Source organism: Macrotis lagotis, chromosome 4, assembly GCF_037893015.1.
Source record: "Macrotis lagotis isolate mMagLag1 chromosome 4, bilby.v1.9.chrom.fasta, whole genome shotgun sequence".
Lineage (NCBI taxonomy): Eukaryota > Metazoa > Chordata > Mammalia > Peramelemorphia > Peramelidae > Macrotis > Macrotis lagotis.
The window spans coordinates 199,774,363-199,798,714 of NC_133661.1; the positions used below are offsets into that span (position 1 = coordinate 199,774,363).

The 24,352-nt window shown below is 38.5% G+C and overlaps 1 protein-coding gene across 3 annotated transcripts in view; it reads left to right on the forward strand.

Moving 5' to 3' along the window:
* Positions 1-3,897: 3,897 nt before the first annotated feature.
* EIF2AK4 (eukaryotic translation initiation factor 2 alpha kinase 4) overlaps positions 3,898-24,352 on the forward strand; it is a 106,752-nt gene continuing 86,297 nt past the window's right edge. The window contains exons 1-4 of one of the 3 annotated variants that reach the window (XM_074235084.1): positions 3,898-4,080; positions 11,655-11,770; positions 14,122-14,224; positions 23,529-23,702. In XM_074235084.1, the coding sequence (XP_074091185.1) occupies positions 3,898-4,080; positions 11,655-11,770; positions 14,122-14,224; positions 23,529-23,702 (576 nt within the window). Of the gene's footprint in view, positions 4,081-11,654; positions 11,771-14,121; positions 14,225-15,508; positions 15,593-23,528; positions 23,703-24,352 lie in introns of those variants that run through there. The other 2 variants (XM_074235085.1, XM_074235086.1) reach the window with 2 other exon arrangements.

Sequence of the window (24,352 nt, forward strand, 5' to 3'; positions counted from 1 at the left end):
TATGCTTCACTTGAGTCCTATACTTGAATTTCAGACTTTTTGTTCAGCTCTGGAAAGTTTGAAAGTCCCCTATTTCATTAAATAGCTTTCCCCTGAAAGAATATGTTCAGTTTTGCTGGGTAGTTGATTCTTGGCTATAATCCAAACTCTTTTGCTTTCTGGAATATCATATTATAAACCCTATTATCCTTTCATGTAGAAGCTGCTAAATCTTGTGTTATCTTAACTGTAGCTCTACAATATTTGAATTATTTCTTTCTGGCTGCTTGTAATAGTTTCTCCTTGATTTGGGAGTTCTGAAATTTGTCTATAATATTTCTGGCAGCTTTCATTTTGGAATCTCTTTCAGGAGATGATCTCTGGATTCTTTCTGTCCTGTTTTATCCCCTGCTTCTAGAATATCAAGGCAACTTTCCTGGATTATTTCCTGAAAAAAAGAAGTCTAGGCTTTTTTTTTTCAGAGAGAGCAATAATTTTTAATTTATGTCTCCTGAATCTGTTTTCCAGATTAGCTGTTTTTCCAATCAGATAATTCACTTTTTCTTCTAGTTTTTCATTCTTTTGGTTTTGTTTATTCTTTCTTGATTTCTCACAAAGTTCTCAATTTCCCTTAGCTTCTTTCTTATTTGAAGGAATTTTCTTCAGAGACAGCTTTTGTATCTCCTTTTCCATCTGGCCAATTCTGTTTTTTAAGGCATTCTTCTCCACACTGGACTTTTGGACTGCTTTTTTCATTTGATCTAAAATGATTTTTAAGAAGTTATTTTCTTCAGTATTTTTTTCTAATTCCTTCACTAAGCTGCTGACTTGGTTTTCATGATTTTCCTCAATCGCTCTCATTTCTCTTTCCAAAGTTTTTTCTACTTCCTTTACTTGATTTTAAAAATCTTTTTTTGAGGTTTTCCATAGCTTGAGACCAATTCATATTTTTTTTTCGAGGCTCTGGATACAGACCAAAGTAATTGATTATGATTGAATTTTTTTCTTCTGTTGTTTGCTATTTCCCTAGACTATGACTTGCTTCTAATTTTTTGTAAGGTGGAGTTCTGCTCCCAGGATGGAGGATGAATTGTCCCAAGCATTTGAGGATTTTTGTAGCTGTTTTCAGGGATACCTCCCAGGGACCTCAATTCCACCAACGTCTTATGAGAGGCTCTGACAAGCTCTCCTGGTCTGTGCTCTTCTCTGTGAATTGTGAATGACAACTAACACTCCTTTCTGCCCTGGAATCATGAGGAGAGTCCCTGCTCCACCATGGCAGTAAAGCTCCTTCTCCTGAGATTGAGTCCCCAGATTGCAACCTGGATCAGAGTATGGGCAAAACAACAGAGCCCTCCCTCAGGGATGGCAAAGAGACCTCTGCAATCCGCCCCACCCCCCCCCCGCCCCCAACTGTTGGTGGGCTGAGAATTCTGGAAGCAGCTGCCTTGTGGCTCCTTGCCTGGTGGCTCCCCAGACCTGCTCCCGGTTCCTGGGTTGGGTCTCCATTGAGGCCTACATTGGATTGAACCTTCTCTCACTTTGGTGCAGCAGAGTTTGCTTGCTGATCTTCCCAGTTGTCTGTGGCAATTCCTGGGCTGAAAGGTCTGGAAAACACCCTAGGTGCTCCATGGTCTGTTCCATTGAAGCTGGTTCATTTTAGCACTGTGCTATGGACCCTTTCTAACCCCAGTGTAACAGATTCATTCTTTCTTTCTTTCTTTCTTTCTTTCTTTCTTTTAAAAATTTTTTTTTTTGGGGTAACAGATTCTTTCTATGGATCTTCCAAGTTGTCTTGGGCAGGAAAATTATTTCACTCAGTCTTTTTGTGGGTTCTGCCACACAAGAATTTGGTTAGACTTATTATTTACAAGTATTTGGAGTGGTTTAGGGGAGAGCTCCCCATCACATTTTCTTCTTTTTTCACTTTCTTTTGGCTTTCTTTTATTTTTTTCTTGATACCTCAAGAAGTCATTAGCTTCTACTTGCACAATTCTAATTTTTAAGGAAATATTTTCTTCAGTGAGCTTTTTCTATGCTTTTCCCATTTGGTCAATTTTACTTTTTAAGGAGTTCTTTTGTTTGTTGAATTTTTCTGCCATTTTTTTCCATTAGGGCAATTCTGTTTGTTTGTTTGTTTGTTTGTTTTGCAAGGCAATGGGGTTAAGTGGCTTGCCCAAGGCCACACAGCTAGGTAATTATTAAATGTCTGAGGCAGGATTTGAACTCAGGTACTCCTGACTCCAGGGCCAGTGCTCTATCCACTGAGCCACCTAGCCACCCCCGATTCTGTTTTTTAAGTGTTATTTTTTTTAGTATTTTTGTGCTTTTTTATCAAGTTGTAAATTTTTAAAATTCATTTTAGATATAAATACAAAATAAGAAAAGGAAAAAAATTACACCTAGCTGCCCCTACAATTGAAAATTTTACTAAAGTTCTCCGATCTTCATGTGAAAAACTATCAGAAGGATGTATTGATCCACTCTGCAGAAGGAAGTTGGTCAAATCTGAGAAGCATAGAATTTATGATCCAGGTAACTGGGAAGCTATGGCAATGATTTGAGGCTTAGTGCCCTGTCCTAATAAAGTCTCTTAGAAGATTTCATTGCCTTTTTAGGGAGAAATGAGTCTAACCTATGTAAAGTAGATGTCACTCCTACCACAGACAGTATTCCAGGTGTAGGGAACAATCTAAGCAAATGTTTGAAACACATGGGGTCTCTTCAAAGGGCATCAGATAGTCCCCTTATCCAAAACGAGGAGCCCACGTTGAGGAATCATCTGGGGTTAAGCTAATATAATAAGCTGGCACCAGATATCAGAAGATTTTTATTAAAAAAAGCAAACTAAGGAATACGATCTTTATTTGACAGTAGCAGGACCTACTTTAGACTCAGGTCTCTGCTACATCTTTGGACAATTCCCTGAGTTACTACGAGGACCCTCAAGCTCTGACTGTCCTTTGTTACCTACAGGTCTTTGGACCAGTCAGTTTACTTCTGTGACCCTCAGTTCCCTCGTTTGTAAAATGAGGTTCAATAGCTTCAGTTCCTCCAAACAACTTCTGGGCCATCTAATTGCCATGATTAGGACAACAATACTTGTGACAATACACGGGGCGAAACAGAGTCAGGAGTCCCTGGGTTCAAATCCGAACTCAAACACTTAATAATGGCCTTGGGCAAGCCACTTAACCCCATTGTCTTGCAAAAACCTAAAAAAAAAAAAAAAGGCAGTGCACGGGAATAACTCGTGGGAATGTCGCCTCCCTATGGCACGTTTCTGTCCCCCGAGGGTCAGTCACGTTTGCTCTCTGCTCTTGAACCCTACATTCCCCCGGCACCCGGGGGGGCGGGACCCGCGGGTGGGACCCCACAGTTTCCTGGAGTCCTATAGGACATCACGAGCAGGCCTTGGGGGTTCTAGACGCAGGTCGCCGCGGGCTTATCCCCGGAGCCGGGCCCCGCAGCCGGGCCCGCGGGCTTATCCCCGGAGCCGGACCCCCGCAGCCCGGCCCCGCAGCCCGGCCCCGCAGCCGGCCCCACAGCCGGGCCCGCGGGCTTATCCCCGGAGCCGGACCCCCGCAGCCCGGCCCCGCAGCCAGGCCCGCTGGCTTATCCCCGGAGCCGGACCCCGCAGCCCGCCCCCGCAGCCCCCGCAGCCCGGCCCCGCAGCCGGTCCCACAGCCGGGCCCGCTGGCTTATCCCCGGAGCCGGACCCCGGAGCCGGAGCCCGGCCCCGCAGCCCGGCCCCGCAGCCGGCCCCACAGCCGGGCCCGCGGGCTTATCCCCGGAGCCGGCGGCCACCAGGGGGCAGCGTAGCGCCCCGCCGGGCCCGCCCCGCCCCTCCCCTCCCCCGGGAGGCCCGGATGGGCCTTCCCGCCAGTCGGCGCCGCCGCCGCCTGCGCGCTCCCGGCCATGGCGGGGGGCGCCTGTGCCCGACAGCCCCGGGGCCCCGGCGAGCAGGCCCGGCGCGGGGCCGGGGACGGGGCCGCGGAGCAGCCCGAGAGCTACCGGCAGCGCCAGGACCACGAGCTGCAGGCGCTGGAGGCCATCTACGGCGGCGACTTCCAGGACCTGCGGCCGCCGCGGCCCAGACAGGTAGGAAGGCGGCGGGGCCGCGCCCCCCCCCGCCCCCCCGGGACCCCCGGCCCCTCCCCCCGCCGCCGCGGAGTGCGCCCCGGCGCCGCTGTGCTAGCTGCCGCCCGGCGCCCTAAATTCCCGCAGTCCCCGCCGGGCCGCCCCGCCGGCGCAGCAGCCCCGGCCCCCACTCCCCTCGCTGCCGAGGCCTCCTCAGCCGGGGCCTTGAACTTGATGACGTACTTTTTAAAAAAAATCTTGACATGAATGTTAAAAACTGGCTTTACATGTAATGGGGGGGTCCCATTAAGAAAAAAAAAATTGCATTCCCCGTTTTTTTTGCATTTATGAGCTTTTTTTTTCAGTTGTTGCAAGGCAAACGGGGTTAAGCAGCTTGCCCGAGGCCACACAGCTGGGCAATTATTGAGTGTCTGAGACCGGATTTGAACTCAGGTCCTCCTGCACCACCTAGCCGCCCCATGAGCTTTATTTTGAGAAGGGTTGTGTGGGTTTCACCATACTGCCCAAGGGTCATGTCCCCAAAACGGCTCAGCTCCTTATATGCCATCACATGCCTTTTCAGTGATATCCCTTAATTTTCCTGTCACCCCCATCCTTTTGTCCCCCCACCCTCCATACACACACACACACACACACATCTACTCTGGTACCCTTTAACTTGCCATTCCCTGAACACTTTGGGTAGGCCTAACACCACACTCACCTCTTCTAGCTTTGTTTTTCCTCTCTGATCACTTTTTTCTTGACACGTGTTCAACAATAATCCTCTTCAGCAGACATTTATTGGGTGCTTAAGCACCGCAGAGATACTTGGGGAGGAAGGGCAATAACTGTTTAAAAGTTCATTACTGAGAAGCAGAAGTTGATAGTGCATAGGAAAATTACAAAATGTTTCTGAAAGTTCAAAGCAAGGAGGGATCATTTCAGATTGGAGAGATAAGGGTACAGTAAAGAGGATGGCATCTGGGTTGACCTTAAAGGATGAGTAGGTTTTCAACTGGAAGGGGAAAGGAATTCCAGAAATGAACTGCATAATGCATAAGCAGTGGAACAGAGATGTTTGAACTGGACCATATCAGAAACTGAGAAAACTAGTGTAGTTGGAGGATATCTTCAATTAAGTGAGATAAGGCTGGAAAGTTAGATTGGACCCAGTTGTAGAGGACTTTGAATGGCAAGCTACATCTTTTGACTATCATTTGGCAAGGGAGAATAATACAAGGTGTTTGAGCTAAGGAAATTACATGATCACACCAGACATGAGAATACATCTGGCAATGAAATGTAAGATAGGTTATTAGGTTATTAACAGTGTCTAGGAGAGAAGGCATAGCAGTGAGAATGAGGAGAAGATGGTTGCTAGAAAGATTTTGGAGATAGAACTGAAAAGAACTGGTGATTGAAGCAATGGTAGTGAAGGAGCCAAAGAGAAGTAAAAAAATTTCCGATTCTGTGACTGGCAGGATAGTTATGCCATTAATAATAATGTTTGTTCTTCATTCTTGAAGAAGACCATAACATCAGGAAGGTGATACCGTGACAAGCACTTGAATTGGATTAGAGTGAGGGGTTGCTGTGCTCAGTCACCAGCCTCACTTTCTTCTCCAGAGTCATCTGGGTCCAGTGGCCAGATGTGAATCAGGATGGACTGGAGACGGTCCTGGATGTGGGGCAGTCAGGGTTAAGGGACTTACCCAAGGTCACACTGCTAGTAAGTGGCAAGAATCTGAGGCTGGATGTGAACTCCTGTCCTCCTCACTCCAAGACCAGTGTTCTATCTAATATATCACCTAGCTGTCATTATGCTACTAACCCATGTAGAGAGAGATAAGGAGAAGCCAATTTTCAAGGAAGACTGATGCATTGGTATGGAACATGTTGAGTTGTAAATGCATCATAAATATATATATAATATATATATACACATACATATATATGTATGTATGTGTATACATGTGTATGGTGTCTGTGGACTAACCTAGCAAAACCAGTGATATAGCCTTAGGCTGCATATAAGGTGAATTTTTATCAGTTAATGTGACTCATGAGAAATTGAGACATAGACATAACCTCCATTTTGTAAATACAAAAATGAACTCAAAGACCCTTGATACTTCCATAGAACTAGCTAGCAAGAAGTTGGAAATATGGAATAGGAACACTAAGAAACAGAAATCGGAGTTGGAGATTTGTAAATCAAGATACCCTTTTTTTGTAGCCCAGTCATTTGCTTAGTGCTTGGCACCTAGTAGGCACTTAGTAAATACTTGTTACTGCCACACCAATCAAACTACCAAAAAATATTTTACAGAGCTAGGAAAAAATAGTAACAAAATTCATCTGGGGGAGCAAAAAGGATGGTTGAAGCCTTTGCATGTGGATAAGATTGCACTGGGACATGGTTTAAAAAATAAATAAAAGAAAGTTAAAGATTGAACCTTTGCTCCTTTCTCAATGTAGCAAGATTCTAAGTACAAATTTCCCCAGGCAGAATCAAATTAGCACACAGAGAAAAGAGTTAATTTATACAAAGTTGCAATACCTTAAAACACCCTATCTCTAATGAACATCTTCTCTTTCATTTCTCATCCAGTTGTTCCTAATTCTACAAATCATATATCTCAGATTCTTCTGTTTCACCAATCCTCACTGTATTTCCCTGTTTGGAAAGCCCCTATCCCTTTCCCTCTAACTTATAACATTTCCCTCTAAACTAGATCATTCACTTCCTCCAGTGCTGTATGGAATATCTGGAATGGACTCTGTCCTTCCCCTACCCCTTTTTCCATAAGGTCCTTAGATGTCTAATAAATGTCTAATAAATACTTGTTGAATATTTTATTGAACTGAAAGCTTCATATTGGGTTGGGTCTTGAGAATTTGTCTTTGTTCAGGAAGCTAGATGGCATGGTGAATAGAGTGTTGGCCCTGGAGTCAGGAAGACTTCTTCTTGAGTTCCAATTTTACCTCAGATTCCTACTAGCTATGTAAACTTAGGTAAGTCACTTCACCCTGTTTGCCTCAGTTTCCTCATCTGTAAACTGAGCTGGAGAAGAAAAATAGCAAACTATTATAGTGTCTTTGCCAAGAAAACCCAAATGGGGTCATGAAAACTCAGTCACAACTGAAACACAACTCAGGGACAACAAACTTCTTTCTACTACCTTGTCTCACTAGTCTGTCTCTGCCTTAATTTCTTTTTCTTACCATATTTCAAGGGTCTTTGAGTTCTTCCATGTGAGAATTTTCTTTACTAATGGAAGTTATATCTCCATGCCTCAGTTCTTTATGAGTCACAGTGGCTGAAAAAAATTTCTCATTCAACCTTGAGCTCTATCATTGGTACTTTGCTAGGTTAGTCCACGGACAGCATATCCATGACAAAACACACACACACACACACACACACACACACACACACACACACACACATTTTGTCTCTGAGTCTGTATCTGAAGATTTTCCAGCTTGGCAGAACCTTCTGCTATAGCCTTGGAAAGTCTATGAAGCATCAGCCTAGGCCTTTTATCAGTGTTATTCGTAATTGATTATTCACATTGGAGACCTATCTGTGTGCCCTAGGGAACATTTCTTTTGGGAATTCTGTTTTAAATATTAAAATGTTTTCCTTTTCCCTCACAAGTATGCAAAGACACATTGAGGTTCTCTGTTAATATCAGATTTCTTAGCTCCTCAAAATCTAGCAACATTGACTAGCAAACTTCTAAGTATTATGACCTAATTGGTACTTCTTTCTTCTACAGTTTCTATCATTCAACCTCATCCAATACATCTACTCAGTAAGGTGTTAATGAAGTAATAACTTCTTTTGGAACTATCTATAAAAGGAATACATTCCACTCCTCTTCAGCCCCATCTGTTCTTTAATTCTGAAATACCAGAAATGCAAATCTTTATTCCTCACAGTCATAATACAATAGCATTTCAACTATCTAGAATTCGACTATTTGGCCACCTCAGTTATGTGAAGTTAACTTAGTATCAGGCAATAAGCATAAAAATCTCAGCACAACAAAACTGATTTCACTAAGTCCATACAGTCAAATTCATGCATTTCACTCATAGGAAATACCCTCACTAAGAACTTAGTCTATTTCTACCATAGTTCTAACAGTCTGGTTTATCAGGTTTTCATGCCCACAGCAAAGAAGAAACAACAAATTAAAACGTGGGAGAGAGAAATCTAAAACAGGAACACAAAAAAATCAATAAACCCTAATTTTTAAAAAGCAATTAACACAAGTTTGATGGCAATTAGAAAAGAAAACATATTGCTTAGAATCCATAGAACCAAACCTTTAGTAGTCTTGTACTGAAATAGAGCACAAGACAGCAATACAGTAAAACAATAATATTTGTAATTGTGATCCTGAATCAAACAAGATAAAAGCATGTTCATGACGTTTTAAGAAGACATGGAAGTTTGTAATACATTTCCATATTTTAACTTAAAACATTTTTTGGGGGTGGCTAGGTGGTGCAGTGAATAGAGCACTGGCCTTGGAGTCAGGAGTACCTGAGTTCAAACCTGGCCTCAGACACTCAATAATTACTTGAGCTGTGTGGCCTTGAGCAAGCCACATAACCCCATTTCCTTGTAAAAAAAAAACATTTTTTTTTGTTTAAAGAGTTTGAGTCCAAGTCAGAAAACTTGACTATCTAAGATAAATTCTGTGGGCTTCTGGATAGTGGTTTTGCTATACTTGCATTCTTAGAAGTGAGAATATTAAAATAGGAGAGCCATAGTCTGACCACAAAATGAATATTTATCCTGTTATCATATTGGTGTTTTCTAAATATATCATAATTTTTGAAGGTTTCTAGTTTCAAAAAGTTGTTCTATGGACAGCTAGGTGGTGCAGTGAATGGAGCCCACCCCTGGAGCCAAGGAGGATCTGAGTTCAAATTTGACCTCAGACATTTAATAACTACCTAGCTGTGTGACCTTGGGCAAGTCACTAAACCCCATTGCCTTGCCAAAAAAAAATAGTGATTAATAGCTGTTTTGAATGCTAACTCCCTGAAATATAGCTGTTATTTTGGTTCTATGGATAAGAGTAGATTCTATTTAGGATAAGAGATGTTAAAATTTTCAGCGTTGTTCAGTAGGAAAGGAGGGGAAATGACTCCATCTCTTCCCTTTATTAGGTGAAAAATTACTGGGAAAATATTGATTTATCCATTTTATACCTCTAAAGTCACAATGTCAGTTTAGGAACTTAATGCTTGCCTAAATTGGCCACTGCTCCTATTTTACCAGTATACTTAATACTATGCTAAAGAAACGAGGAATCTGAAGCAAGCAAGAAACTAGAGAATTCAGAATCTGTCAATGCAACTTTGTCCCAGGGAGGATATGCTAGACCAGAGACAATCCTGTGATCCTTGAGCGTTGCCCTTTTTTGTAACCCAGCCATTTGCGTAGTGCCTGGCACCTAGTAGACAATAAATGCTTGTTACTGCTACACCAATCCAAACTATCAAAAAAATATTTTATAAGGCTAGAAAAAATAGTAACAAAATTCATATGGAGGAACAAAAAGGTCAAGAATATCAAGGGAATTAATGAAAAAAAAATGCAAAGGAAGGTGACCTAGCCATACCAGATCTAAAATTATATTATAAAGAATCAGTCATCAAAACTGTGATACTGGCTAAGAAATAGTGAAGTGGATCAGTGGAATAGATTAGGTACAAAAGAAACAGTAGCAAATGACTGGTAGTTTACTGTTTGATAAATCTGAAGTCCATCTTCTGGTATAAGAATTCACTATTTGACAAAAACTGTTCAGAAAACTGGAGAATAGTATGGCAAAAACTATGCATAGACCAATATCTCACACTCTATACCAAGATAGGGTTGAAATGGGTACAGGATTTAGATATAAAGGGTGATACTATAAACCTCTTAGGAGAACAAGGAATAGTCTATCTGTTAGATCAATGGATTGGGGAGAAGTTTATGACCGAAGAAGAGATAAAGAACATAATAAATTGCAAAATGGATCATTTTTGACTACATTAAATTGAAATTTTACAGCTAAGAAGGAATGCAAAAAGATAGGGAACAATTTTCAAGCTAGTATTTTTGATAAAGGACTCATTTCTAAAATATATAGAGAACTGAGTCAACTTTATAAGTCATACTCTAATTGATATGAAGTCAAAGGATATGAACAGACAGTTTTCAGATGAAGAAATTAAAATGAACTATAGTCATATAAAAAAGCCTTCAGGTCATTATTTTTTTTCAGGTTTTTTTGCAAGGCAGTGGGGGTTAAGTGGCTTGCCCAAGGCCACACAACTAGGTAATTATTAAGTGTCTTGAGGCCGGATTTGAACTCAGGTCCTCCTGACTCCAGGGCTGGTGCTCTATCCACTGCTCTACCTAGCCACCCCAGGTCATTATTGGTTAGAGAAATGTGAATTAAAACAACTCTGAGTTACCACCTTACACCTACCATATTGGCTAAAATGACAGAAAAGGAAAATGATCAAAGTTGGAGAGGATATAGGAAAACTGGGACACTAATGCCCTGTTGGAGGAGTTGTTAATTGATCCAACTATTCTGGATAGCAATATGGAACTATGGGGGTGGCTAAGTAGCGCAGTGGATAGAGCACCAGTCCTGGAGTCAGGAGGACCTGAGTTCAAATATGACTTCAGACACTTGATACTTATCTGTGTGACCTTGGGCAGGTCATTTAACCACATTTCCTCAACAAGTTAAAAAAAAAGAAAGAAAGAAAGAAAGAAAGAAAGGAACTATACCCAGAGGGCAGTAAAACTGTACATACACTTTGATCCAGCAATACCACTACCAGGACTATATACCAAAAAAATAAAAAAAAAAAGGGAAAGACCCACATGTTCAATAATATTTATACCAGCTTTTTTTGTAGTGACAAAGAATTGGAAACTGAGGGAATCCCATCAGTTGGGGAATGGCTAAACAAACTATGGTATATAAATGTTATAGAGTATTGTAAGAAATCATGAGTTGACTTCAGAAAAGCTTAGAAAGACTTGCATGAACTTATGTGGAGTAAAGTGAGCAGAACCAGGAGAACATTGCACATATTGTGTGATGATCAATTATGATGGACACAACTCTTCTTAGTAATTCAGTGATCAATTCAAACCTCAACAACTTTTTAAGGAAAATGCTATCCACACCCAGAGAACTACAGATTCTGAATGCAGAGCAAAGCATACTATGTTCACTTTTTAAAACTTCTGTTGTGTTTTTTCTTTCTCATGGCTCCCCCCCGCCCCAGGTTCTAATTCTTCTTTCACAACATGAATAATATGAGAATATGTTAAACATGATTATATATGTACAAGTTATATCAGATTGTTTGCTTCCATGGGGAGGGAAAGGAGGGTGGTAGAAAAATGTGGAGCTCAAAAGCTTGTAAAAGGATGAATGCTAGATTTTTAAAGCAAAATCACTATTTGTATGCAATTGGAAAACAGAGAAATTAATTTGATTTTAAAAAATAAATGCTTGTTACTAGTTTTTGCTGTTAAAAACTATTTTTTTAAATTTTAGGTAAAAGAGCCCCTAGAAATCAATTTAGTTCTACGTCCCCAGGGTTTGACTGGTGATGAAGAAGTCTATGTCAAAGTGGACTTGAGAGTTAAATGCCCACCAACCTATCCAGATGTGTGAGTACATTTGTGGATTGTTATGATGTGATTTTAGTTTGTCCTTTTATCACTTCAAAGGCTAGCTGATATTTATCAATGAAACCCTCCCTTATTCCTTTTTAAATTTTTTTTCCCTTGATTCCTCATCTTCTTTCATACTGCCTAATATGAAAATTTCCCAAAAGAATGTTTTAGGTCCTTTTTGCTCGTCTCTCCTTTGGCAGTTACTCCCATTGATTTGACCACTCCCGCTTCAAAAACTGTCCAAATCTACATCTACAGTGACTTTTTTTTTCTTTGCCCAAGACTTGCCAACTACCCAAAAGATATTGCCACCTGACTGTCCCAGTGACACTTCATTCTTTTTTTTCTTTTTCTTTTTTCTTTTTTCTTAGGATTTTGCAAGTCAAATGGGGTTAAGTGGCTTGCCCAAGGCCACGCAGCTAGGTAATTATTAAGTATCTGAGGTTGGATTTGAACTCAGGTACTCCTGACTCCAGGGCCGGTGCTCTATCCACTGCGCCACCTAGCTGCCCTTGATATTTCATTCTTAACCTGTCCAAAACCAAGCTTATTTTTCCTTCTAAACCTCTCCATTCTGGCCTCATTATTTCTGTCTGTCGTGCTATCATTCATTCACCTAAGTCTCTCATGTTTAAAAACATTGATTTTTACCTTTGACTCTTCTTCTATACTTTTCATATCCAGTTACTACTAAATTCCATCGCTTTTACTTCTACAACTTCTCTTGTATCATATAATCATAGGACCATAGAACTATAGATCTAGACCTGAATGGTACTGGCTATCTAGTCCATTGCTTTCATCTTTCAAGTGAGAAAACTGAGGTTCAGGAATTTTAAGTTCATCCAAGGTCATACACATTAGAGAATAGTATCAGAGGCAGTTGAACTCAGGTTTTCTGACTCAAGCCAGCACTTTTTCCCTATACCACATAGCTTTCCTATACCACTCCAATCCTTATTCTCTGTTATCATTTCCATCCCCTTAGTTTAGGTTTTCAATACTACCAATCTGAACTTCTGCTACTTATCCTACCAGGAGGTGTTTTTCCTCCTTTCCAATCCATTCTTCATGCTATTACCAGGATAATTTTCCATATCCGTTGCTCTGATCCTATTTTCTTGCTTAAATTTTGTGTGTGTGTGTGTGTGTGTGTGTGTGATGGGGACTAAGTGACTTGCCTAAGAGCACCCAGCTAGTAAGTATCAAGTGTCTGAGGCTCCATTTGAACTCATGTCCTCCTGACTCCAGATCAGTGCTTTATCCACTGCATCATCTAACTGCCCCCTTGCTCAAAATTCTTGACTGGCTCCCTAATGCCACCTGTCTTGAATTTCTTCCCATCCTTAAAAACAAAATTCAAATGTCAACTCCTCCAGGAAACTTTCTCTGATCTTCCCATCAATAATAAATCTTTCGGGGTGGCTAGGTGGCATAGTGGATAGAGCACCGGTCCTGGAGTCAGGAGTACCTGGGTTCAAATCTGGTCTCAGACACTTAACAATTACCTAGCTGCGTGGCCTTGGGCAAGCCACTTAACTCCGTTTGCCTTGCAAAAACCTAATAATAATAATAATAATAATAATAAATCACCTTTCCCCACAAATTTTTGCTTTGGAACTCTTTAAGTTGGAATTCACAGAATTGATTATTAGAGTTATCTCTATTTGTGCCTTATTCTCCCTCTTGGTTTATAAGTTCCATAAGGACAGAGACTTTGTGTTATCTAAACTTTTATATCTTTTAGTGCTTCTATCCAGTTAACATTTAATTTTTTAATATGAATATTTTATTTGTTTGATAATTAGCTACAATAGTAGTTTCTCCCTATCATTTTTTTGTAGTATTTTGAATTTTGCAACTTTTCCCCCACTCTCCCTTACCTCCCCCCACTCCCCCACAGTAATTTTTTTTTGACACATAGAATAGAATGAATAAAAACAGACTCAAATTGCAAGGACTTGCTGATGCATAATATGTTCATAGAGTGGAAAAGAAAAGGATTCTTTCACCTTAAATCTACTTTTTTTTTTGGCTCGCAGATCCCCTTCAAGAAATAGTAGGCCCTTCAATGCCTGGTGGCGCCTGAAGCTTTGTCTTCCTGCAGTTGTATATATATTCAATCCACTTTCCTGCAAGATTCTGATAATATATTGATCATTGTGTAAACCAGAGTTTTCTTAAGAGGAAAAATTCCTTTTTCTTTTATCTTTATTAACCATATTCTAGAGTTTGTTGAGCTTTATGTGATAAGAGTGATGAAGCATAGTAAAATACTTTGTTGAAGAGTATATATTATTTATACAGCACATACTGAATTCTGAAATAAACCATTTGTTTTCCAGTGTTCCTGAAATAGAACTAAAAAATGCAAAAGGTTTGTCAAATGAAAGTGTTAATTTGCTAAAGGCTGACCTGGAAAAATTAGCCAAAGAACATTGTGGAGAGGTAAGATTTAAAAAAAATTTTTTTAATAAAACTGCTATAATCAATGACATCAAAAACTCAAAACAGATGTTTCATCTGACATTTGGTGGCATTCACTTTTACAATTTTGACTTAAAAGTTTGTCCTGTGTTCCTTGGTCTATTTTATCCCTAAATTTTTAGTTTCAAATATCCATAGCTAGACTTTAAAGCAAAATCATTAGCACTTAGGATTTAAAGTTGACCAGTTGATCTTAGGGACATTATCTACTAAGTAAGCTCACACTGAGGACTGTTTTTCAGCCAATGAATGATACTACAATTGGTATTTTGGGAACATTGATGACATACTTAAGGGTATACTTTTAGCAAGCTTTGGATGTACCATCAACTTCTACCTGCCACAACAAAATCTTAGCTTAAAAACTGGAACTCTGAAAAACTTGATTTGTGTGAGGGAGTTGGGGGGCTGGTGGTTGGAGAGAGGGTCATCGCCTCACAAAAATATTTGCTGCCAGGCCTAATCAGACTTGAATCTCCCCACTACATCAATATTAGACTGAGAAGGAAGAATAGCTGGCCCCAACTCAGCAGCAAGTCCTTTTCTCTTTAAAAACTGGTGTGTTCCCTGCTCCTCTCTGCCACTAGTCCCTCACATTTGTGAGATTGGACCAAAGAAATGGCAGATAGATTGAATCAAACATGGTTGATTTGTCTCAGATCTGCTGTGGTCTCTACCCATTTTCCTAGGGCTCATGTTGTTGAGTCATGGTTCACATCTCCTTCCATTCACCAAAAGTCTTGTAATTTTTCAATATAATAAAACATACATTAAATTAATAATCATATTTAGCCTCCATGAACAATGAAGGAAGGGTTATTTCTCAGTTACTTGTAATAGACTCCCATGCCACTTCTATACCCAAATAGTGTAGTACAAAACAAAGGCAAGCAGGTATCACTAGACAAAAATCTGAAAGTTTTGATGGCTTTCAAGTTCCAGTACTAGTCAACAGTATGATATGACAGCCAGGAAAATGAAGGTAATGTTAAGCTGTTTTAAGAATAATACAGGGTTAGGGGCAGCTAGATAGTGGATAGAGCACTGACCCAGGACACAGGAGGACCTGAGTTCAAATTTAGCCTCAGACACTTAATAATTACCTAGCTGTGTGGCCTTGGGCAAGTCATTTAACCCCATTGCCTTGCAAAAACCAAAAAAAAAAAAACCCAAACCCAAAACCAATGTAATACAGGATCCAAGATTAGGGAGGCTACAGGGCTGTTGTTCTCTTTTCCCCAACAGACACCTCTGGAATATTCTATTCTGGATGCCACATTTTGAGTAAGGAGAGAGACTGGAGAATGTCCAGAATACATCAGCAAATTGGTAAAAGGACTTTAATTTCAGACTATAAAGGGATCATTTGAAGGAACTGAGGATATTTAGCTTAAAGAAGTTGCTGAGAAAACCCCAAATAGGCTCATGAAGAGTTGGACATAACTGAAAATGACAAGCTTAATGAAGGAAAGATTTTATGGGGCATGAAACAGCTGGGTCTCGTGTATAAAATGAAGAGATTAGACTAGATGGAATCTAAGGACCTTCCAGTTCTAAATCTGTGCTTGGTTTTTAGCTACCAAGAGTAGGACTAGGATCATTGGTAAGCATTAACAAGTGGAATAACAGGCATGGTAGGTTTAAGAATGTAAGGGAAAACTTGTTAATAATTAGAACTATCTAAAAGTAAAATGACTTGTCTCAAAATTTAGTATGGTCCTCTTCTCTAAAGGCATTTGAATTGGATGACTATTTGTCAGCTATGTAGAAGATTCTTGTTCAAGTATAGGTGGAACTAAATGATCTCTGAAGTTCCTTCCAGCAGTGACATTCTGTAGGTGTTTACCAAGAGAAATCTAGTAATGTCTTCTGAAAATGTGAATTGACCTCAGTACTCTGGAAAATAAATCCAAGTGCTTTCTTCATGCATGGTAAACAAGAAGTTCAGGAATTTTTTTTCCCACTTCTTTCATTAAAGGCAAGTTTATTATTTAAGTCAACTAAAATGACAAAATAAATAAAATGACAAAAATTTTCACTTATAGGTTATAATACAGTTAATCAGAAGTTGATCTCTAAGATCCATTCCAGCTTTAAAATTCTATGACTTCAATTTGTATTTGAATGCTGTAGGGATAGATCAGGTAAATGATGTCTTACTATAGGACATTTCTGATGAGAAAGTGAGAGCTAAATAATTATTTTATTAGTCCTTTCTAGAAACTTGGGACTTTTGCATCAAAATAGAAAATTCAATTGTAGGAATCCCTCTAGATGCTTGGATTCATGTTCATGTTTCAGATATTAGCTGGCCTTCCCTTGAGGTTGTTGCTACTTGCATTAAGCCTGTGACCTGAAGATGTATTCTTTTTTTTTTTAAGATTACAGGTATTTGAAATATATTAGCACTTTGTTTTTTTCTATATATGTATAATCAGAAGATATGAAAAAATGTATAAAAGGGGATAATTTTGAAGATAAAATGAGTAGTAGTCAAAATGCCTTCTAAATTAGGTACAATATTCAAGGATTTATCTATTCAAGGGGAACTCTTGAGTGCATTCCCCTGAATGCAAGCACATTTAGTATTTTCTCTGTCTAGTGCAGCAAGAAAATGATAAATTAACTTGTCCAGACAGAAAAGAACATTCATGTAGTTATGGGCCCTTTTGTTGAATGTATATTTGGCTATTGCATATCATGACATTCTTATTTGTCACCAATTTTGATTCTCATTTTTGTTGGCCTGCATATTTTTTGAGAACTCTTGAATTAATGAGTATTTAAAAAAAAGAAAAAAAGAAGCAGAATATTAGTGGTAAGGAGGTACCTTAGGTGTTATTGAGTTTAACTCCTGCTTTACAGATCGTAAAACTAAGATACAGAAGTAAGATGACTTTCTCAAGGGTTCTGCAACTCCTCAATTACAGAACTAACTAGAGTCTACGTCTCCTGACTCCTAATTCTCTTTTAGTCTTTATTACAATAACTATAATAGAAGAACTGTGTTAATGTATATATAAAAATTATTCATAACAACCTTACTGAATTATTTATATATAAAATTTAAAAAACTATTGAAAATACTTAAAACATTTTCCTTGAAATCTTGCTAATTTTTTATTTAGCAACCCATTTTATAAAAATTATACCTTTGTTTTATTTTTTGAACCTTTGAAGTCTGAATGAGTAAGGTTTTTAGGATATTTTAAATATGATTTAATCATGAGTAAATTACAGTGGTAGAATGTTTTTCACTATATAAGCATATGTGTATGTTATACCGTACTAAGTTTAAAGTGCACACATTGAACTTCTGGAAATTGAAGGTTATTCTGGTAAATTCTGGTTGTTCTGGTAAGTTCTGGTAAAATTAAAACAAGTATAAGAGAAGCTGAATTGTATAAGCATCAGAACTCTCAGTTCTTTACAGTAGGAAATATCCTTCATAACTGCCCACCCTTAATTCCAAATGCTTCTATATATGGCAAACCAAAAGTTTACTGTGGTAAGTCATCATTTGCATGTTTTAATCAAGTTAAATTTGAATTTTAAATCTGATTTGACATTTAAATTCAATAAGAAGTAAGTTTCCATTAAGAACTTCTCAATGTTAGCAGATTTGGAAATTAGAAGCCCACAGGCTATAAATAAACATCTGTGAAAGTAATTCATATATAATTTTAAATATTTCTTAAGTACTTCCTATATGCAAGGCACCATGCTAGGCACTGTGGAATACAAAAATATGACAAGTACCCTGGTTTCAAGGATTTTATAATATAGAGAAATTACATATATATAGCTAATTGTGGTAGTATACAGTGTTAAGTGCAGAGAATTGTTCTGAGAAATCAGAATTGGAAGAGATAGATCACTTTCAACTGTTGGGAGGAGTCAAGTGGCAGTCTCTGAATTGGGTTTTGAAAGAGGAGAGGGAAGAGTATGTTCAAATTCTCTTTAGAACATGAATTATTTAAAAAAAGGAGAAATATGAGATGAGGTTTGACAGGCATGTTAATTCTAGATGTTAGAAAGATTTGAATAGCATAATCCAGATTTTATTCTTTATTTGGTAGATAATTGGGAGACCCTACAGACTTTTTAACTGAGGAATGCATTAGTAAGATTATTTAAAAAGTAGAACTCCACTCCTCAGCTACTCCAAATTCTAGGCCTGCTCCAGGAATAAGATTTCTTTCATAGATCGACCTCTAGCCACTTCCCTTTCAGGTTCTGTAACTGCAACCTCCATATTTTTACATGAAATCCCAGGTGTCCACCATTGACCTAACAACAGCCCTCCCTGTTCAAATCTTTCCTTTTGGAATTCCTGAAATCCAAGACTCCAGGACAGTAGGAGAAGCCCAGACAACTCTTCTGTTCAAGAGATTTTTCCTGGAGCAAGGAAGAACAGATTGAGGGTAACTACGTTAGTTCATCAGAAGAACTGGGGGCCCCATGATGAAGATCTACTGTGGCTAGTGGAAGTTATGGGAAAACAGCCAGAGGACATGGGCTACCCTGCTTCATAAGTGCTTCTGGGGATAAGAGGCCCAGTTGGAGAGCTGGTATATACTTGAGACCTCTTGCTGATCTTTTAGCTAGTCTGGAACGGATCCTCTGTCTTTGGGTAGAATGTGTCCCTTAGACTCTGCCTTTGAGCAATGCCAGCAGAGGCTCCCAACCTCCTTAGAAGCCCTGTGATATGAGTAGGTTAGGAGAGTCTGGGAGAGTAAGTAGGGACCTGTTCTCTCCCATCATTGTTCCTGGCCATGTACAAAGAGATTATCTTCTCTTATTCTTCTGGGTCCATAGAAATGACCCCTCATTTTATCATGCTGCTTTGATATCTCTGCTGCACAGGGATGCTACTGGTTTTCAGCTATGGTACCTACTGAAGGAACAACATTCTGCATTGAGTTGGCTTCAGCTCTCTGCTGCTCTCTACCGTCTCTACTAACTATTGATTAAAGTGGCTAGGAAACTTCTGCCATCACAGTCACCTCAAGCCAGCTTCCCAATTTTACAGAAATCTTTAGGCTTAAGGAAGCCTTTCCCTGACTCCAGCCAACTGTCTGACTGTCATGGGGATAAAAAAACTCATTGGTCCCCCTTGTTTTCATAATTCTGTCTGGGGCAGCCTCTTCAACCTTTCAATTCCATTCTGTTCAACAAATATGGGTTAAAAGCCAATGGAGCATGGGACCTGAGGAAACAGAAGCCTAAAAAAGCTTATCCTGAAGGTTAGTCTGATGCAGTTTATATGATAGATTCATCTGAATGGTCTTGAGAGAGCTGAAAGATCTCTCCCAACTAGGTGGTCCAAGAAGGACCTGTGAAAGCATTACTGTGATTTGAGTCCTTGAATTAAAGGAGCATGGCAGCACTTGGGTTGATGTAGAGAAAGGGAAGAGCCTGTTCTGATGTGATGCATGGGGATGATGCAGTGATGAGCTGTTGTCATCTCCATTATAGAGATGATTTAGGGAACACCACAAGAACTTGGGATGGCCAGGTTGTCCAAGTTGGATGCAGTGTATATGATATAAGTGATTGTGAGAGATGAAATTCAGTGGGGATCCAGATTGAAGAATGCTGTGAAAGTCAGGATGAGAAATCTCTGCTTTTATCTTGTAAGCTCTGGAAAACCCTCAAAGGATCTTTGTTTTAGATTTTTGCAAGGCAGTGGAGTTAAGTGCTTGCTCAAGGCCACACAGCCAGTTAATTATTAAGTGTCCAAAGCTGGATTTGAACTCAGGTACTCCTGACTCCAGGGCCAGTGCTGTATCTACTGTGCTACCTAGCTGCCCCCAAAGGATCTTTAATAAAAGTTATTTTTAAAAAAATCCTGAACTGAAACAAAAGTAGATTTGCCAGGATTTGCATGACTTGCCCAACTCACACAAGTAGTAAACATCACTGTGAGATACTAACCCAGGTCTTCTGATTCCAGCTTTTTCCACTATACCTCATTGCCTCCCTAATATTCCTGTTAGTAAAATGATGTTGATTATTCGTGAAGAAAAATATTAGAGTTTTTTTTAAAAGAGAATTTTAAAAAACCTTAGGATAAATATATGTTTCTTATAATCTTGGCAGTTCTAATCCTTTCACATAACTAATGTGTCCTTTTGCTAGGAACATAATTCAATTCCTTAGATGCCTCTTATTTTAGTTGTAATAGTGGTCTCCGTTCAATAGTTTTGATTTTTAGCATGTTAACTGAAAAGACATCTGTTTGGAGTAAATAATGTTCAGAAGAATATGACTTCCAAACTTCTATTATTTTGTAGAATTATTTATCATTGTATCCTTGACTTTATGAAGACTACTCAGGGGGAAATTTATTTTAAAAAATGAATTGAATTATATGTTCATGTCTTAATGAGAATTTTCTTTGTGTTAATTCTCATATCATCATCCAGCAATAAACCAGTAAAAATAAAGGTGCTGAAGATTGAAATGCTTATGATTGTAAGCAGTTAGACCAGGTTTGCTATGAAAGTGTTTGATGGTTTGGTTTTTTAAATAATTTAGAATGAATGAAATAGAAATCCTTTGAAAAGTGGAGAAAATTTCTGCTGTTATAACCTGTGCATTAAGAAACAAATACATGAGCTTCGATTTACATTTTTATCAACAGAACCTGAATTTTTTTTTTGGAGGGGAGGTGTCTAGATAGGGATCTTTCTTGTAATCTAGTGCAAGAGTTTTTGAGTTAGATGAAGAAGTGAGTTGAAAAAGAAGGCAGAAGAAAGTGTTTGTTTTATAGAAGTATCAATTTTCCCGGAAATAAAGATCTCAAAAGACCCACTCCCATTATCAGTTGAGCCTGTCAATTTGTCTTAGCCTGTTCACTCTGCCTTTTGCTGATGGAAAAAGAATTTGAGTTCAGATGGAGGGGACCTTAGACATTAGCTAGTCCAATCCCCTCATTTTATGGATTAGGAAACTGAAACCCAGAAATTTTAATAACTTGTCATATAGCTAATAGTGACAGTGCTGAGATTTTAACTCAGACCCTCTGATCATCTGCATCACAGCACCTTCCAGATGCCAGAGTAGAAATTTGTCGAATGCATTTATAAATTGCACCATGGTCTCACAATGCCTTGAAAATCCTTGAGAATAGTTTCTATGGAACTTTTTTTTTAGGTTTTTGCAAGGCAAATAGGGTTAAGTGGCTTGCCCAAGGCCACACAGCTAGGTAATTATTAAGTGTCTGAGACCGGATTTGAACTATGGAACTTTTGATAAATTGTTGTTGTTCTTCACCTTGTGGATCTTCTGTCTCCTTGCTCCAAGTAATGAAGTGGGTGTGTTTGGGTTTGAGGGTACAAATTGAGAAGGTTAGGCTGATTATTTGAGAGTTACCTGGGGATACTGAGAGGCTCATTGAATTACTCATAGTTACACTTAAATAAGTATTAGAAGCAGGAATTTAACCCAAGTCTTTTGATACACTCCTTTGTGAACTGGAATAAATCCAGATGATTAGTCTTCGGGGCAATACCACAATTAACTGAACTGAACTGGTGTTCCAAAGTTAGTTGTACAGTGATTGAATCATAATTTCTTCCTGTATTATATTCACCTGCTACTCAATGACATAGGGGTAAAGTATTACATGGTCCTGTATTTCTGAAGAGTTGATGACAGTCAGATTTGATAACTAAATTGTAGCTTCTTCAAACAACAGTGGTAACAATAAAGTCTATTTATTAATTGATTAAAGGTTATGTAGGAGATACTCTTTTACAAAATCTGACATAACTGACATAACATTAACCTTGCCCTTCACCTATTTAAAACCCTCTTTAAAAGTGTATTTAAACAGAAGCTTTCTCTTCTCATTACTTTCATGCTGACCTCACAACCCTCATTAGCTTGTTTCTCAGGTGCTAGATTCCTTCTTTTTAAGAAATAATCCTCTCTTTGACTAAAAAGTCATCTGTTGACTTCTCCAGCATTTCTTAGCTCTTAACACTTTCCAGTATTTATTAGTACCACTTCTAAGTATGTTTTTAAAAAGTCTTTGAAGAAGGAACAGTATCTTTTGTGTATATTCCAACATAACTGATTTCTTTTTTTTCACTATAAGAAAGTGAAAGTGAGTGCTGACTACTAGCTTTTTGAAATTGTGTATATGACAGACTTTGCTGATTCTCATCTCAGCCTAGATATCTTTAAAAATACAGAAAGAACATGTTAAAGTATTTTGTTTCAGCAGAAAAAAAGGAAAAAGAAACCCAGCAATAGATTTTCCCATATCTATATGAAGAGATATATTCCCACCCTTTTTCTCTTCCACAAGAGCTCTCAGAATGTTTTACAATTCTATTAACTCACCAGTTCAAGGAAGATTTGCAGGCAACTGGTGTGCAACAAACTGACCTACTAGTCATTCAAGGGTACAGGGATCCTTTTTCCTTAAGTCTGTGAATATGCTATCAACACAGCATATTAAATCCTTTTGAAAATCTGATCTGCCTTCCTATTGACCTTGTTCTCAGTAGACAGAAAGTGAGGTCTTGGTGTGCCAGCCTACTCCTACAGAATTTATTAGTGTCCCAGGCCAACCACTAAAGCAAACCATTCTGATGTTAACAGTGTTTATTTTCTGTAAAGGGGGCATTGCTGCATTGGAAGATGTGAACATCTTCAGGCTATTTAAAGAAAAAACTCAAGACCAGCATGCACATTAACAAAAAAATGTGAAAAAAAGATAAATCTCAGGTCAAATCTAGTGGACTATGTCAGTTCCAAATTACAAAAGTTAAAATATACTTATTACTAACAAACTAAAATAATGGAAAATTATTGGTACTGTCAATGACAGTCATTGCTATGACTATACTAGTTTATCTTAATTTTTTTTAACTTTAGGAGGTGATGGTATTTCAAAATAAATTGTTCTAATTTCACGAAACCTTTTTTTTTTAAAAAGTCTTTGCTATAATTTTATGATATAGAAAAGTTCAGTACATTAAGGGTGCTTGGAAGGTAAAATTGAAATAATCTGTTATGTGCTGTTAGTAATTTGTCTTGTAGCATCAGTTTCTAAAATGGTTTGCTGATAAATGATTGTTTCTTGCTTAATATGTTAGAAACCATATTTGAGAAAGTATCCTATCAGAATGTTACTAAGTATGCAGTACATTGTATTTTTTTGTTGTCGTTGTTTACCATTGTGGAATATACTGTTTGGGCCACTGCTTTGAATTTTATGCCAATTGAATTTCATTTTGGTTCAAATTTGTAGGTGATGATATTTGAACTGGCAGACCATGTACAGTCTTTTCTCAGTGAACATAACAAGCCTCCCTCTAAGTCTTTTCATGAAGAAATGCTAAAAAATCATCAAAAGTTGCAGGAAAGACAGGCCCAAGAGGAGCAGCAACGGCTGTTAGAAGCAAAGCAAAAAGAGGAGCAAGTGGTAAGAGAGGTCCTGCTTCATAGGTTATTTGGGAAGCTGGAATATGGTGGGTTGTGAATGTTTTAGGACTATGTGTTCTTATAGAATTTATCATTCTGTTTATAATTAGCTTTCTTTTAATATTTTATTTGTTTTTCCAATTACATGCAATGATAGGTTTTATCCATCATTTATTTTTGCAAGGTTTTGAGTTTTACATTTTTCTCTCTCCCTCCCCCTAACAGAAAGCAAATTTATATAGGCTCTACATTTATAACCATGCAAAACAATAGATCCATATTGATCATGTTGTGAGGGAAGAATCCAATCCAAATGGAAGAAAGAAAATAGAGAGAAAAAAAGATAATAAATAAGACAACTTTTAAAAATTGAAGATAAATAAGCTTTGTCTTCATTTAAACTCCACAGTCCCTTCTCTGTAATTTTCCATCATAAGTCTTTTTAAAATTATATGGTTATTGTTATGCTAAAATGAACTGGTCCATCATAGTTGATCATCACTCTTATGTTGTTAATATGTATAATGTTCTTCTGGTTCTGTTCATTTAACTCCACATCAGTTCATGCAAGTCCTTCCCCTTTTACATATAATGACTTCTGTAAGGCTTTTCTTTATAACTAGCTTTCTTAGGATCAGAGTCAGACATGAT